The following is a 17,505-nucleotide window of genomic DNA, read 5'->3' on the forward strand; positions in this document are numbered from 1 at the left end:
TATTTTTTTTGCACTTCAAAAACACTTACTGTCCCAGATATTTTTTTAGTGTGCAGAACTTTGAATTAGATTTGTGGGCAAGACATTAACATATTTCTCAATTGGCAGATACTTTGCAATTGTGGTCTTCAAGTTCCTGATTCTCATGATTGAAGAGGTCGGAGGAGATGATGCTTTTCTCAGGCGCGCTGATAAAAAGTTGTTTAAGATCAGCACAGGGCCTTGCTGCTGCTGCTGCCCGTGTCTGCCAAATGTCCCCATCACACGGTAATCAACGGTGCATGTCACATGCTGTCAGACTCAAGAAGATATCTGTGCAAAAATCGCTACCATAATGCTATGCTGTTGGGGGTGGTTGCTAAGTGGTTCTTCATTTCTAGGTGGTTGTTCATTTGCCAAATCAAAACAGCCCGTCCTGAAGTATCTATAGCCGCTTTTCCACCGAAATTACCCATAACAATTTGTCCCAGGAACATTTTTCCCAAGAACTTTTTCCCCTGGACCTGTTGCTATCTGCGTTTTACATCGCTGTAAATTACCACAACAATTTCCAAATTAGTCTGGTGCTTCATTTAGATCCTGGTCTCTGCAGTCAAAACACACAGAGTACCACCCCAAACAAAGTCCCTAGTTCCTGTGGACAGGTCCCACGGTGGAAACGTGGCAGTGGTTCTCAAGATGACATAAAAGGTTTAAGACAAAACGAGTATTAAAATAAGATAAAACAACAAAACAAGACATGTATTCTCAACTTCCTTTTAAAGAAACAAGGTTCCCATTGTCTTTGGAAACATGGATATTTAATGTAGACTATTTTAAAAAGTATTGTTCCAAAACCTGAAAAATTAAAACTTAATAGGTTTTATTATTTTTATTTCAGTATTACTTTATTTTAGTACATAGTTAATAAATGAAAACAAGAAATGTTCCCTTGACAGCTAGTTTAAATAAAATGAATAAAAACTCAATTTCACATCCATCTTACTAATAGCCTAAAACACTGAAACTTGCATCTGAAATTTTGGCCAGTTTGCCATTAATTGGCCATATCTTCAACTGAATGTCAGCAGGATCAGTGCACCTCTGGCCATTCAACTCTTCTGCAAATATTAGGTCTTTATCATACTTAGTGCATAACTTCAAATGGACACCTCATGGCCATTGCACCCTTTGCTATCTGGAAGAAAGGAGCAGTTTGTGGCTCCTGGAACAATAACTTTACAGTATGTCAGTGTTATGTAAGGCTTCCATTATCAAACTTAATGTAATTAATGTAATCCGACTTCATGAGATCCTGCACTGTAAAAAATTCTGGTTGTTTTTTGTTGGTTTAACTTAAAAAGTAAGTAACCTGGTTGCCTTAAAATTTTGAGTTTATTGAAATTAAAAATTTGAGTTGATACAATGAAGGAAATTAGTTTAATAAATAGAAACTGAAAATATTTTTGTATCTGAACCACATAAAAAATGTGATAAATGATAAAAATAGCACTATTTGGCATGTTTCACTGCATCATCAGAAATAAAACACACACAATTACCCAATATGCTTAAAAATCTTTTATTAATATTTTAATAAAGGTTGTCGAATCTCAAAAAATATTCATTGTATTAACTCAAAATTTTAATTTCAATGAACTCAAAATTTTAAGACAACCAGGTAACTTTTTTTCTAAATAATTTTTTACAGTGTGTGAGTGGGATCATGTGACCCATGTCATATTTAAAAGATATATATTTATTAACGTTTTTTAATTGTGCGTTACTTTTTCAGACGTTCTCTGTTTATATTGAAATTGGGGTCCTACCAGTTTGCGCTGTTGAAATTAGTCTTCACCATCCTCTCTATAGTCCTATGGACGAATGGCAACTTTAATTTAGCTGATGTAAGTATGCACTCTGCACGTATTTTAATAGTATCATTTTGTTTATGAACTTAAGAGACTTTCTCCTTCTCTGGACTATAGGTTTCAGCCACTGGAGGAGCCATTTGGATAAACTCATTTTTAGGTGTTCTCACCATTATTGCACTTTGGCCTGTTGCAATCATGTTCATGCATGTGCGAGAGTCATTACGCACCCTTAAAATAATCCCTAAATATGCCATGTATCAGGTTTGTGTGCATTTTGTACTTATTCCTCATGATTTTGGTCTTCAGTATTGCTGGAATTAATCAGGGCTGGGTATAAATGGAGATTTCTAAGATTTCAAATTCTGCCTATTTTTTTCACGAAATTCAAACAACAAATTGCACTTTGCCGCTCTTTAATGTGGCATGGCACATTATGATTGTCACTGTTATTTCTGACAGTGTTGCAAAGTCTGCAGTTTTCCTTCAAACTGTTGCTACTTTTTAAACTTTTGCCATGAGTTGTTTAGTCTGCGGGTGTAACATGATTGGGCTAGTTTTGTCAGTGGGCAGGTTTTGAATAGCAGCTGCAAGTAGGGCTGGACATCCAACCCCGCCCACATCCAGGTGTGACATCAGAAGCCACGCCCATAACCAATATGTCACCTTGTGACCAAGCAACCTCCTCAAGTTTCCGTTGAAACCAATATGGAAGTGACTTAAACTGCAATTCATCGACTGGCCACTAGAGACAGGCTCCAGAAGGGAGCAAAATCTCATTGAGCCCCATGTTAAAATGGCCAACTTTACAGCAGGAAAAAACGTGTACAGCCAGGTACAAATTGTGGTTTTGGTCTGTGTATCTAATTTTACCCTTCATGATAACTGTGAGGGGGGTGACTTTTTTGTTTACATTATATCAAGCCTTAAAGTTCTGTATAATTCAGGTTGAGGCCACTTTGAGTTATCGCGTCACCTCAGCCCCGCCCACTTCCCGCCTCTTTGCCCATTTTCTGTTATCTGGGCGTGAAGCGATGACACGCTGCCAAGATTGCAACGGCCAGCTCAACCCAACTTTATGCTTCAAAACTCCACTTCAGACTCCATTTTTTTTTACACTCTATGCTTGTGACTGCCCATCTCGGTCCGTCCCAGAAACCCGATATGTAGGTTTTTGAGCAAAAGGGTTTTTACTCGTAAGGGTTTGAATGGGTTTCAGATTAAAAGGGTTTTTAGGCAAAAGGCTAGGTTTTGAGTGGGTTTCAGTGTGTAGGGTTCAGATTAAAAGGGTTTTTAGTAGAGATCGACCGATATATCGGTTTCCCGGATTTAAGCATTTTCCCACGATCGGGTATCGGTTTTGTAATATCGGATTCACAATAAATGGCGCCATCTTGGGGACATTCTGAGAATCGCGTACAAGCCCGCAAAAAGCACTGCGTCTGAGGGGAGATGAGACAACAACTGTTCAAAGGTAAAATAACTTGCATCACTTAATTAATAAACTTTATTCAACATAACAGCCAGCAATACACAAATGAGATCTGCAAAAAGCTATGTAGTATAAACTTGGCGCTTAAATAGACAAACTCACAGTCATGTCCCAATAAAACTGTAACTTCAAATGCATTTAATTTCTCTTTCTCTCTCTCTCTCTCTCTCTCTCTCTCTCTCTCTCTCTCTCTCTCTCTCTCTCTGTTGTCTATGCTTGTCTCGTGAAGTGGCATTCATAGCTGTTCACCCACCAGAACATTTGACCTGGATTACCATAGTAACACAGATTCCGCCATAGTCATTGCCTGGCTGACATATGTGTGGGGCGGAGCTATCAAAATAGGGGCGTGTTTGTTTTGGTGATTTGAAATATTAACAACGGTTACCAGAAAGCACTTACCCCACCTTTAAAATCTGCTATATAACATAAACATCTAACTAATTGCAGCTTGTGTAAATTAAGTATCAGGCCTATCTCCGCGAGATACGTTCTGTGTAAAGATGAAGAGCGATATAAACAGCACTCTGTTTTCAGCAGGTATTTCATAATCTAAATAAACCGCCAAAAACATTATTAATAATTCAGATAATGTGCCAGATACGATGTACAAGCGATGTAGCCAAATAGCGATGATGCATTCGCTCTGTTTTGTTTATTTTTCTGACAAATTATTCGGACACTATTCCAGCGCGTTCCATTCTCTTCACTCTTTAGTCTATTAAACAACACATAAACCTTTTAAAACTGTAGTTTAAAACGAATGCTTATGTTATGTTTATGGGAAGTTGATTTATGTTCTCCATTTGAAAACATTAGACTTTGTAAATTTACAAATCAAATCATTGTTAATATGCTGTTGTTATAAATAAAACGATGCAACAGCAGTAATGTTAAAATACTTGCATATATTGAGTGTTTTGTTTTGTATGTAAGAAGGCAGTGAAATTGCTAAAAAATTAGTGTTTGAAAAGTGTTAAATAAAACAGTTTGTTCAATTCCGTGCAGTTGCTATAATTGTAAAAAAAAAAAAAAAAAAAAAATTCGGTCTTGGTTATAAAAGAACTATCGGTCGATCTCTAGTTTTTAGCCATAAGGGTAGGTTTTGAGTGGGTTTCAGTATATAGGGTTCATATTAAAAGGGGTTTTAGGCATAAGGGTAGGTTTCAGTGTGGTCTGTCATAAAAAGAGAAATATAAGAAGTACATGAATAAAATGTGAGATGTGAGGGTTAAGTCTTTTCTTTGCTTCTTCCTGTTTCAAAGTAAATGAGAGAGGAGGTTTTTTTCCCCCTTCCTCCCCCCAAACCATTTCACCAGAAATCAGCTATATATTTTAATTTTTTAACTGGTTAGGGTTACAGTGACGGATAGGTTTAGATAGAGACCAGTGTTTGGCGAACTTTATCAGTGTTTTTCCTTTGAAAACTTTTACTTTTAATCGGCTGCGGGGTGGAATTTCCACTGAAATGGTTTGGGGGGGGGGGGGGGGGGGTCATGCTAATGAGATGTATTTGGACATGGGCGTGGCTTCTGACATCACACTTGAATGTCGACCGCAGGCTGCAGAGATATGTTTATCAACAGTTGGACTGATTTTAATCGTGATCCTGGTTCACGCCTTAGAATAAAAACTGTGCATGTAAAGTTGTAAACGGATCACCTTTTCTACTTTACTACTTTATAGCACGAAATAAACATAAATGAACATCATCAACAATGTATGTTGAAGATACAGTACAAAATCTGTATCATGTCTCGTATCGAAAACGAATCAAATCGTGAGGTTTGTGTCAATACCCAGCCCTAGAATGAATGAATGTTATTCATGATTCATCAGTTATATCTGCCCGCAGTTGGTGCTGATTCTTAGCCAGCTGCAAACTGCCATCATTAACATACTGGCGATGAACGGGACTATTGCCTGCGCACCACCCTACACCTCCCAGGCCCGTGGATACTGTGAGTACAGAACATAAGTATCCTGTTAAATTATTATGGAGCAAATGACTAAAAGGGGTAGTTCACCCAATTTTTTTACTTAAACTGCATGAGTTTCCTATTTCTTCTGTGAAATGCAAAAAAAAGAGAGGTTTATCAGAATGAGCTGTTCTCTTAATGAAAGTGGATGGGTACCCAGGGGTTGTCAAGCTCCAAAAAACATCAAAACTGTCATAAAAGTAATGCAACATTTATTCCACATATTTAAGTAGATTAAGTCGTTATTCAGCGATAATGCTATTGACAGCCATGATCACCATTCACTTTCATATATTGAATTCTACAGTAAATAACTAATTTTGAGTTCCACTAAAAATGAAAGTCATACGAGTTTCAAAAGACATGAGGTAACAGAATAACTCTTAATTCTTGCTTTATTTGTCTAAAATGCCTGTTTAAACAGTCTGGTATTAATGAATACCGTCAATTTCTTTTCTTAGTGATGAGTCAGCAGCTGCTGATCGTGGAGATGTTCATCATCACGCTAGTGACTCGTGTTTTATATAGACGTCAGTATGACCCCATACCAGATGCGGACGATGTTGAGGATACAAGGACTGTCCTTACCACAAAAAATATTGGCTGAGAAGAACAGACTGTTGTGTGTGAATGAGATAGTTTTATATATTTGCGGCCGGTTTGTTGTAAAACATTTTTCATCAACCGATGGTCATTACTGTTTTATTTTCTAAATGCATGTACATGCTAGTATCTAATATTTTGGCAGATATGTTTTTATTAAGGTTACTAGGCAGCAGAATTTGACTAGCGTCAATCATGACTTTGAGGGTCCTGATATTGATGTTTACACTTACACTTAGGGTGCGTCCATCTGGAGATTTAGGAGATTTTCTCTTCTTCCTTGGAATGCTAGGTCTGTTTATTTTTTTGTTGATAGGACCACAAAGCATAATAAATCTTGTGAGTCATGGTGCACTTTTCTGATAAGTGAGATAAAGTAATTTCTATGGCATAATGATATGCTGCATACAATATATTTGGAATAGTATAAAGGTCAGAATTGTTTATGTTTTTAAATTGTATGTCAATATATATATTTCCCTTGTAAAATCTGTCACATCATAATGTTGAATTCAGATTTTCCAGTAATAATGTTATTTTTCTGTTGTTGTTATTGTTAAATAAAACTAAAAGTTTTAATCAAATCTAAAATAAAATATATTAAATGAGAAATGTTGAAATAAGTTGATGTACAATTTTATATATATATATATATATATATATATATATATATATATATATATATATATTTACATTGGATATTTGATATATGAGAATTTAGGGTGTAGATTCTACCTTCAATAGCATTTAAAGAGAATGACTTAAAGTCATGAAACCAACTGTAAAGTGTCCATATAGGGGTATGATGCACACCATTTAGATTCTTGATATTTAATCAAATAGACTGTTAAATCATAAAATATGGAAATGTACAATGCATCTGGAAAGTATTCACAGCGCTTCACTTTTTCCACATTGTTATGTTACAGCCTTATTCCAAAATGGAGTTAAATCATTATTTTTCTCCAAATTCTACAAACAATAGGCCTACCCCATAATGACAATGGGAAATAAATTTGTTTCAAATCTTTGCCAATGTATTAAAAATAATAATAATAAGTGGGACACAATCATGAAGTGGAATGAAATTTATTGGATATTTCAAACTTTTTTAACAAATCAAAAACTAAAAAATTGGGCGTGAAAATTATTCGGCGCCTTTCAGTGCAGCAAACTCTCTCCAGAAGTTCAGTGAGTATCTCTGAATGATCCAATGTTGACCTGAATGACTAATGGTGATAGATAGAATCCACCTGTGTGTAATCAAGTCTCCGTATAAATGCACCTGCACTGTGATAGTCTCAGAGGTCTGTTTAAAGCGCAGAGAGCATCATGAAGAACGAGGAACACACCAGGCAAGTCCGAGATACTGTTGTGGAGAAGTTTAAAGCCGGATTTGGATACAAAAAGATTTCCCAAGCTATAAACATCCCAAGGAGCACTGTGCAAGCGATAATATTGAAATAGAAGGAGTATCAGACCACTGCAAATCTACCAAGACTTGGCCGTCCCTCTAAACTTTCAGCTCATACAAGGAGAAGACTGATCAGAGATGCAGCCAAGAGGCCCATAATCTGGCCTTTATGGAAGAGTGGCAAGAAGAAAGCCATTTCTTAAAAATATCCATAAAACGTGTCGTTTAAAGTTTGCCACAAGCCACCTGGGAGACACACCAAACGTGGAAGAAGGTGCTCTGGTCAGATGAAACCAAAATTGAACTTTTTGGCAACAATGCAAAACGTTATGTAACGGCGTAAAAGCAACACAGCTCATCACCCTGAACACACCATCCCCACTGTCAAACATGGTGGTGGCAGCAGAATCATGGTTTGGGCCTGCTTTTCTTCAGCAGGGACAGGGAAGATGGTTAAAATTGATGGAAAGATGGATGGAGCCAAATACAGGACCATTCTGGAAGAAAACCTGATGGAGTCTGCAAAAGACCTGAGACTGGGACGGAGATTTGTCTTCCAACAAGACAATGATCCAAAACATAAAGCAAAATCTACAATGGAATGGTTCAAAAATAAACATATCCAGGTGTTAGAATGGCCAAGTCAAAGTCCACCTGAATTAAATCGAGAATCTGTGGAAAGAACTGAAAACTGCTGTTCACAAACGCTCTCCATCCAAACTGATAGAGACATACCCCGAGTGACTTAAGCTGTAATCGCAGCAAAAGGTGGCGCTACAAAGTATTAACTTAAGGGGGCCGAATAATTTTGCATGCCCAATTTTTCAGTTTTTGATTTGTTAAAAAAGTTTGAAATATCCAACAAATTTCGTTCCACTTATGATGTCCAACTTGTTGTTGATTCTACACAAAAAATTAAAATTTTATATCTTTATGTTTGAAGCCTGAAATGTGCAAAAGGTCGCAACGTTTAAGTATATATATATATATATATATATATATATATATATATATATATATATATATATATATATATATATATATATATATATATATATATATATATATATATATAATCACTATAGGCTACTGCATGGTCTCATACATAAAATATGTATATATATATATATATATATATATATATATATATATATATATATATATATATATATATATATATATATATATATATGTATATATGTATGTATATATGTATGTATATATATATATTTATTTATATATATATAATCACTATAGGCTACTGTATGGGTTCATACATAAAATATGCTATATAAATAGGTCTATATGTTATAGCTGATGGAACACTGAAGAGAATGGCTTGAGAATATTATTTACACCAAAAATACTATTATATTTTCAGACAAGCAACTGTTAGTGTTCCTCTGTCTCAATTAAGGAGCTTTTCATTTGGTCAAACTAGGAGACCAGCTAAATTAAACCATTAAAAATCAGTTTGAAATCAATTAAGTTAAGACCCTCAGATCAACTTAGGCTGGTTTATTTTTTCCCCTGCAGAGTCATGTCCCTAAAATGTTTTTATTTGTATGGACAAATAATCATATTTAGTCTCAAAAATAATAATATGTATAATGTGAGTAGCAATTAATTGCTGGGTTTCACTTAGAATGTAAATAAACATACACGTCATAAAAAACAACAACAACAAAAAACCGCTGCTCTGCAACCTAACTGCCAACAGAGGCGTTAATTCAAGGAAAATATATAGACCAATCCAAAAGCACCGTCTTTTACCGGGCTCTTCTCAGCAAATCAGAGCGCTCGCTGTTTAAATCATGGTTGGTTGTGTGTTCGCTTCGCAGTTGTGTACGTGCTGTTTAGCGCAACAGTGGCCGTGCTAGAAAACACTGACATTTAATGCAGTCCATAATGAAACGGAGGTAGATGTCCGGATACGGATGTTGCTGTCATCTCTACTCTTTGGACGATCCTGCCATGATCCCAATATAAAGAATATAAAGAACAGCCTTGCCTCGGTCGTTTCACAGTTCCCTCACAATGAGGCTGTACGCATTTCTTCTGAAGAACCATTTACCAAAGATAGAATATTATTCAAGGTTTTCACCATCGCCCTTGTCAATTAAACAGTTTCTGGAATTTGGTAAGTTTGAGCGCATCCATCACATGCACACTGACTGACAGACAGACAGACAGACAGACAGTCACTGACAGCGGCACTTGTTACATTCAATTCAATATGATTATGTTGATCCGACGTCTCATTAAATCAGTCTTTTTATTTTTTATATATATAACCCACCATTGTTTTTAATTGTGTGTTTAGTATATAAATCTGCCCTGACTGTAAATGCGACAAATTATTTGATCTGGTAAACAAGAACTTTGTTCAGTTGGGAAAGAAAACATTCACATGTCGTTTGTATTTTGTGTTTTTGTTTTAATGGCTATGCAAGGCATGTCACCGAATGACTTCCAAAGTTAATATTTTTTTAACCCAAAGATTGTTGAAAAAGTGTCACAAGTTAAAATCATCGATGCCATGTATGCCTAGAAAAATATTTTTAAATAACAAATATCGTGTTATTTGCTGACGTCATAAACTCGTTTGCATATTGAATGAGGTTAAAATATGAACTCGTATCATAATGATGTTAAATATAATTGTAATAATTGTTTATCTAACTATATTCCTTCTAAAGTGAGAGTCTTTTTAATGCACAATATTCTGTGTGTGATGTGAATATTGAATACACCATGGTGAATCAAACGCAACAGTTAGTCACAATAAATTGTTTTTTAATGGATAGTTCACCCAAAAATGGCATTAACTCATATGTGTGGACCTATCGCATTGATAGCACAAAAGGGACTGTCATATTGACATGAGTAAGAAGAAAGGCTTATGCAACAAGGATAATGATGATATTAGTTACAACCTTAAATAAATTATTGGGATACTTAAACCTGCTTGGGATGTTTCAACTAAACACATTGGTTCACTATGAAGGCCTACACTAAGAGTGAATATTTGGCACATAAATTAAGTCGATTATATGTGTATAGCACTTTTTACAAAGCTTTTTGAAACAGCTATACAAAAAAAATCGTCCAATTGTATAAGTCTGCATACTATTGTGACGTATATCCAATAGAAAAGGCTACTCAAACAAGAAAAAATGTATGACGTGACTTGATTTAGCCTCATTGGAATTGATTAGATCAATGTCGGTTGCTATTGCTGTGATGTCATGTGAGTGGCAGGTTGATCCCGCCCTCACGCCAGTAAACGCATCATCAAAGAAGAGGTGTTGATTTTGATTAAAGAGTACAAGGGCACATACATTTTATTTAGTCATGTGCACTGATAAATCATAATAAATATTGCAACATTGTATTAAAAATAAGAATTTTATGACTTTGTTTGTTATATCTTAATATCTTTATGAGTTTATGAGTTCAATTTGCCAGAGTAGAGCTAATAAAGTTTCCATTTTGCAATGACATAAACAATCAAGCAGTTGCTATTTAGTAAATATCACTTTTTTGGCTTGCATTCAGTCTGATTAATGAGTTGTTGTTGAGTATTCTGCAGGTTTCTCAGGTTTCATGTGTGGATGATAAAGCAGTTTTTGTTACTTTCCCATCCCAGCCCCTCCTGCGTTCTCAGTTGTTTTTGTTTCTGGATTTTCAGGTAGGGATAATGCTTGTGAGAAGACGTCTTACATGTTCCTGCGGAAGGAGCTGCCGGTGCGTTTGGCTAACACTATGAGAGAGGTCAATCTGCTGCCTGACAAGCTCCTCAGTCAACCTTCAGTCAAACTGGTGCAGAAATGGTGAGTGTAAATGAGTTTGAAACAGACGACATTCTTCATACTATTGGTGAGCTGTATCATATCTCCCCACAGGTACATGCAAAGTTTTTTAGAACTTCTAGAGTTTGAGAACAGGAAGCCAGAAGACCCACATGCCCTGAATGAGTGAGTAGGACTTTTTTCTTGTGGTTGTGATTTTTGCTGTTTGTGAGAGATCTGGACAGTCTTGTTCTTCAGGCTGTTGCACGGAATGCTGTTATATTTTCATTAGAGGTGATTTCAGGCCAGAGTTTACAAAAGAGGAATCTGATAGAAACTGAAAGCCGCCCTGACAGTACAAATATACATGCTGGGATAATGCTGATCTAAGAAACTGAATCATAACTGTTTAAAGGGATAGTTCACCCAAAAATGAAACTTACCCCATAATTTACTCACCCTAAAGTCCGCCTAGGTGTATATTATGACATTCTTCTTTCAGACAAATACAATCCGAGTTATATTAAAAAATGTCCGGGCTCTTCCAAGCTTTATAAAGGCAGTAAATGGCAGCCCAAAATTGGAAGCCCAAAAATGTGCCAGACCGTCTTCTGTAGTCGTGTGGATTATTTTATAATGGATGGATGCACTTTTTTTGGGCTGCCATTCACTGCCATTGAGGGTGCGTATCATGGGCTAATTTTCTTTTCTTTTTTTTCTATCCCTTTAACTTTTCTATATCTTTTCAGTGTTGCTTTACAGATGAATCGAATTCTGCTTGCCTCACTGAATCCTTATTTTTACCTGTTTATCAGTGTAAAGCTAATTTGAAAAAATATGTATTGTATAAAGTGCTATATAAATCAAGATGACTAGACAGTGCAGCAAATATTTTGATTTACTTACAGTTTGCTCTGGCTGTCTAATGTAAAAGCAATGGGTTGAAATACAATTTGATGTTTTATCAATATGTATGTACAGTACCTTGGTACGATATCGGTTATCTGCCAATATTATATATTTGAATTTATCATATAGGCCAGTATTGAAAATGTACTTGTGCATGCTCATTTCCTCTATTTCCCACATCTTTGCTGTCATCTAACACTCACTAAACATCAATCTTTAAAAACACTAATCATTTAATAACACTACTAAATGTAATCTTTTCAAATCTCAATTAATATACTTTTCATACTGTAGATTATAATGTTGTGATCCCTAAATTTAGTTTTAGAGCACTTACAATTATTTATTTATTTTATGTAGATACAATAAAATATAATTTTATCTTATTTTTTATTTATATTTATCAGCCATAATATGATAACAATTACCACCTTTCAACATAGAATTTTAAGATCTATCATTTATGATTTAGCAGCCATAATATGAAAATAATAATCATCTTATGGATCTCAGTCAGAATTTTAACATTAATGTTATTTATTATAATTTTTTTTTAATATTATGTCCTTATAATCTACTAAATGTGTTTTCTAAACTTTTGTTTCTATCAACATTTTAACAGCTTCTTGGAGACTCTTATTGAGATCAGGAATAGACACAATGATGTGGTCCCGACCATGGCTCAGGGTGTGATCGAATACAAGGAGAAGTTTGGCTTCGATCCGTTCGTCAGCTCCAACATCCAGTACTTTTTGGACCGCTTTTACACCAACCGAATCTCCTTTCGCATGCTCATCAACCAGCACAGTACGTCACCCCCTCAAAAAAAAAAAACAGTCAGCACGTATTGGACTAGCTTTTCATCAAGTTTTATCGTAATTGCTTTTCTCTTTATTACAGCTCTTCTTTTTGGCAATGACATCAACCCTGCCCATCCCAAACACATTGGCAGTATTGATCCCAACTGCAATGTTGCTGAGGTGGTGACTGGTAAGTTTGTTTGTTTTTTCTGTTTTGTTGTTATAATTTTATTTAGCAAGGGCATATTAAAAGTGACAGAGAATTATATGTTACTACAAAATATTTCAATTTCAAATAAATGCTGGTCATTTGAATTCTCTATTCATCAAATAATCATTTTCTAAATTTTTTATCACATTTTCAGATCCATTTGAATAAATCTAACATACATGATACAGACAAAATAACTGTATTTTCTGGAATCTAGTGTAAACAGCTAGCCTGACGTGGTCATACTCAATTCTATTCAGAATATGAGTCTGAAACTGCTCCATTGGGCTGTGATTATGGGGTGTGTTTCAACTGAACCAGGAAAGACCTCAATTGGATAGACCTACAACCAATCAGAGCAACGGAGCGACACATTACGCTAGTTGCCAAATGTCAACTGAACTCAACTGCACTGTGTTGCCAAGTGTGCATTTTTTCCCGCGGGTTGTTTTCCATGTCCGTGGGTTAAAGCGACAACAATTATGTGATATATATATAAGCTATTGAGAAGCTATTGGGCTTGTTTTAGGCTTGTAGTTGGCGGGTTTTGTTGTAAAAACTTGGCAACCCTGTCTGCACGTGCGCTGGAATAAACAATCTTTGCCGGTGTTGTAAAAAAAAGAATTTAAGAATACACAAAGTACTTACCAACATGATCATCATTTCAGAAAGAAATAGTGGAGGTGAATGCATATACAAACAAGCTCTCCATTTAGGATTTGAACTAATTCAATCCAAGGCAAGCGCATTTGACGTGGATGATTACATTACTGTTTATTATTTGTCTGTCATCGTCTCAAGCCCTCCCTGACAATTTCAAAGTCCAGACGGAACCGCCCGAGCTCAAATGCTGTGGGTGGGGCTAAGTTCGGCTGGCATCCAGGCTAGTAAACAGCCAAAACTATCTGCAGGGTGCTAAAGCACAGAGGGCCTGAGTTATACACTTAATGTTTTTTTACATATAAGGTACTTACATGTTTATCACTTTAAGCAGTGTTTTATGTAACTTCAAATGGTTTCCTGTAAAATGACACAATTATTTTTTATTTAGACCACTGTATGTGGGTATGGGAAGCTTGTCAGTTTGGGTAGGCCAATCCAGGTGGAAATGGTCTCAGAGTAATTTAGTGTAAATAAGTTACTTTGTGTAAAACAAATGCCAAAGTGATGCATGTCTCCAGAAAGTAGACATTCTAAGCTTTCAAATGGTGTCATATATGAGGTCAGAGCTCCTCCATAGACATTTAAAATACAGGGTCGGCAGAGTTTAAGAAGTTAATAGTAAGAATTGTTTTTTTTTGGAGCAGCAAATCGTTATATTAGAATGATTTCTGAAGGATCATGTGACACTGAAGACAACAACAAATTACATGTTAAAATATATTTAAATAGAAAACTTATTTTAAATTGTAACATTTCACAATATTACTGTTTTTTAATGTATTTTTGATCAAATAAAATACAGCACTGGTGAGCATGAGATACTTCTTTTTTACTGACCCCAATCTTGTGAGCAATAGTGTAGAAAAATAATCCTTATCTTTTGTTTGGATTTTGCGCTCTACTGATTTAACGCAATGTTGTTTTCAGATGCATACGAGACAGCTAAGATGGTGTGTGAGCAATATTATCACGCTGCCCCTGAACTGAAGATAGAGGAATTCAATGGTACTTTTTCTTATTATTCTCTCAGAATGCTCAATTTATAATGTTTGTTTCAGAGTTAATTCATGTCTAATTCATGTAATTCAATTTCTGGAGCTCAAAAATGTTTTAAATATTAAACTTTTCTGTGTAGCTAAGGCTCCTCAAAAACCCATCCAGGCGGTGTATGTTCCCTCCCACCTATTCCACATGCTGTTTGAATTGTTTAAGGTACGTTTCTAAAACTTGCACATACATATTGAATTTGATACATCAAAGTGCTGGCATCCCTTATGTAATTCGTTTTTAGCAGCATCATCTTTGTGCTTTTTGCCAAGGCCCTGACGTATTGCTGTAACAGCTTGTGTTTGTGTTTTCAGAACGCAATGCGGGCCACTAATGAACTCCACGAAGGTAGTAAAGAGGGTCTTCCTCTTATAAAAGCAAAAGTGACCCTGGGAAAGGAAGATCTCTCTGTGAAGGTCAGTTTGTTTGTGTGTCAGTTTTCTACACGTACATACTTTACACGTACAAGCCTTGATCCTAAGCTTCCTGTTATTTTCGTCATAGATCAGTGACAGGGGAGGGGGTGTGGCTTTACGGAAGATTGACAGGCTGTTCAACTACACCTACTCAACCGCACCAACACCCAGTCTGGACTCTAAACGTGTGCCATTGGTAAAGAGAAGAGTGGCTACAGTATTTTTACAGCAGCAAACTTAACATCCTGTCATCACTTAGTCACCTTCATGTGTCTACAAACCGCCAGTATGACTTGTTATATGGCTGTCGAACACAAAAAGAGACGTTTAGAAAAATGTTAACGCTGCTCTTGGGATTGCAAACTCCATAAAAGGTTACCCAAAAAGGGAAATTCTGTCATTAATTCCTCACCCTCATGTTGTTCCAAACCCATAAGACTTTCGTTCATCCTCAGAACACAAATGAAGGTCTTTTTTTGATGAAATCTGAGAAATCTTTCTGTTCCTCCATTGACATCTACGCAACACCCACTATGATGCTTCAAAAAGTTCATAAAGCGATCGTGTTGTTTCAGAAATTTTTTGACTAAACTGCTCGATTCATATGGATTAGATTTAAAATCTCTTTATGAACTTTTTGAAGCATCAAAGTGATAGTGGCGTAGATGTCTATGGAGGGACAGAAAGCTCTAATATTTGTTGTCCGAAGATGAACAAAAGTCTTACGGGTTTGGAATAATGTGACGGCCAGGAATTAATGACTAACCCTTCAAGTTATTATTTGTGATTCCATTCTGCTACTTTTAAATCTCATTTGTTCATCCACAGTCAGTCAAGTGACATGACATCAAACTTTTTAATCAATTAATAGATTTAATTTCTGTCTATTCTTCATAGAAAATCATTGTATTATTTCAGAACTAGTTTTGAAAGTCATGAGGGTGAGCAAATGATGACGATTTTAGGTGAACCATCGAACTTTAACCCTGAACAACAGCTCTGTAACCTGATCTCTGTGCGTCTGTAGGCTGGTTTTGGACACGGTTTGCCGATATCCAGACTGTACGCCCGCTACTTTCAAGGGGACCTGAAACTCTATTCGATGGAAGGAGTGGGGACCGATGCCGTCATCTACTTAAAGGTAAAAGCAGCTTCGAATTTGCACTTTATTTAATCGTTTCACTGCTTTCGAATGACATCCACCCCATCATCTTCTCTGAGCAGGCCCTCTCCAGTGAATCATTTGAGCGGCTGCCCGTCTTTAACAAATCTGCTTGGCGGCATTACCAAGGAGGCCCAGGAGCGGATGACTGGAGTAACCCGAGCAAAGAGCCCAGAGATGCCTCAAAATACAAGGCCAAAAGATAATTGCACTCACCCTATCCATGTCCCACTGCAACCATTACAGACCTTTCCGTCTTTAGTCTAGCTTCAGTTGCCATGGCAACATCACACCGATGCTGAGTGTTCTATACTTGTAAGCATTTCCAGAGCAGAACATCTGATGATGCAAGTGTCTGCTCCTTCCTCCTTTGTGCAGCTACAGACGTAAGATACAGAGCCTCCTTTTAGTGTCTTCCAGGGTGGTTAGAGGAAAGGGTGAACATTTGTGACCAGGGTGTAAGATACTTTGGTTCTCTTTTTTTTAATTTATTGTGCCACACAGTACCCCCCTGTTTCATTTTCTAAAGCGGTCAGAGAAGGAAGCCTGGAGTTTGAGATGGTCAAAAAAAAGCATTTCTTTCACTGCCATTCAGAAACTTGCAAGAGAGAGAGAGAGAGAGAGAGAGTTTGTCCTCAATTTCTGTGGCTTCCACTACGATTTTCTTGGCAATGAACTAATGGAAAACCACTTTGAAAAGGCTCAGGAGAAATGAAAATAATTTGGTTAAACTCAACATGTTGAGGTTATTTCTCACCCCAAAATTAAAAGAAAAATACATATATTTTGCATAAAGAAAATGAAGCTTTGAAGTACAATTAATATTTTCTTTGAGCATTGTGGCATTAATTTAATAATGTAGTATATTTAAAAAGTATGTCAAGTTATTATATTGCATATATATCCATTATATAATATTTATATAATTATATTATGTATTTATATTCTATCTATACAATTATCTAAATATAATTTTATCAAAACCTTTATGTTAGATGCAATAAAATAAAATTATATATATATATAATAATTATATATATATATATATATATATATATATATATATATATATATATATATACACTCACCTAAAGGATTATTAGGAACACCACACTAATACTGTGTTTGACCCCCTTTCGCCTTCAGGACTGCCTTAATTCTACGTGGC

General features: G+C 35.9%; 2 protein-coding genes across 2 annotated transcripts in view; both read left to right on the top strand.

Annotated features, from left to right (window-relative positions):
* Positions 1-6,536, top strand: part of slc51a (solute carrier family 51 member A) — a 9,896-nt gene extending 3,360 nt beyond the window's left edge. The window contains exons 4-8 of the mRNA XM_067435005.1: positions 109-267; positions 1,775-1,886; positions 1,968-2,114; positions 5,198-5,303; positions 5,783-6,536. Of these exons, the coding sequence (XP_067291106.1) occupies positions 109-267; positions 1,775-1,886; positions 1,968-2,114; positions 5,198-5,303; positions 5,783-5,928 (670 nt within the window). The 3' untranslated portion in view covers positions 5,929-6,536. The remainder of the gene's footprint in view (positions 1-108; positions 268-1,774; positions 1,887-1,967; positions 2,115-5,197; positions 5,304-5,782) is intronic.
* A 2,804-nt stretch (positions 6,537-9,340) lies between these two features.
* pdk3a (pyruvate dehydrogenase kinase, isozyme 3a) lies at positions 9,341-17,278 on the top strand. The gene is made up of 11 exons (XM_067434393.1): positions 9,341-9,478; positions 11,030-11,171; positions 11,244-11,315; positions 12,661-12,845; positions 12,939-13,028; positions 14,640-14,717; positions 14,848-14,924; positions 15,074-15,175; positions 15,264-15,371; positions 16,203-16,316; positions 16,400-17,278. The coding sequence occupies exons 1-11, from the start codon at positions 9,376-9,378 to the stop codon at positions 16,541-16,543; spliced, it is 1,215 nt and encodes a 404-aa protein (XP_067290494.1). The 5' UTR covers positions 9,341-9,375; the 3' UTR covers positions 16,544-17,278.
* Positions 17,279-17,505: the final 227 nt, after the last annotated feature.

This window comes from Pseudorasbora parva, chromosome 24 (genome assembly GCF_024679245.1).
Source record: "Pseudorasbora parva isolate DD20220531a chromosome 24, ASM2467924v1, whole genome shotgun sequence".
NCBI classification, from domain to species: Eukaryota; Metazoa; Chordata; class Actinopteri; order Cypriniformes; family Gobionidae; genus Pseudorasbora; species Pseudorasbora parva.

Bases quoted from the DNA above. Each gene is read 5' to 3' on its own strand.
- pdk3a (XM_067434393.1), top strand. From the start codon at position 9,376: ATGAGGCTGTACGCATTTCTTCTGAAGAACCATTTACCAAAGATAGAA. The intron at 9,479-11,029 runs GTAAGTTTGAGC...CTGGATTTTCAG, and splicing joins TAAACAGTTTCTGGAATTTG to GTAGGGATAATGCTTGTGAG. The intron at 11,172-11,243 runs GTGAGTGTAAAT...ATCTCCCCACAG, and splicing joins GTCAAACTGGTGCAGAAATG to GTACATGCAAAGTTTTTTAG.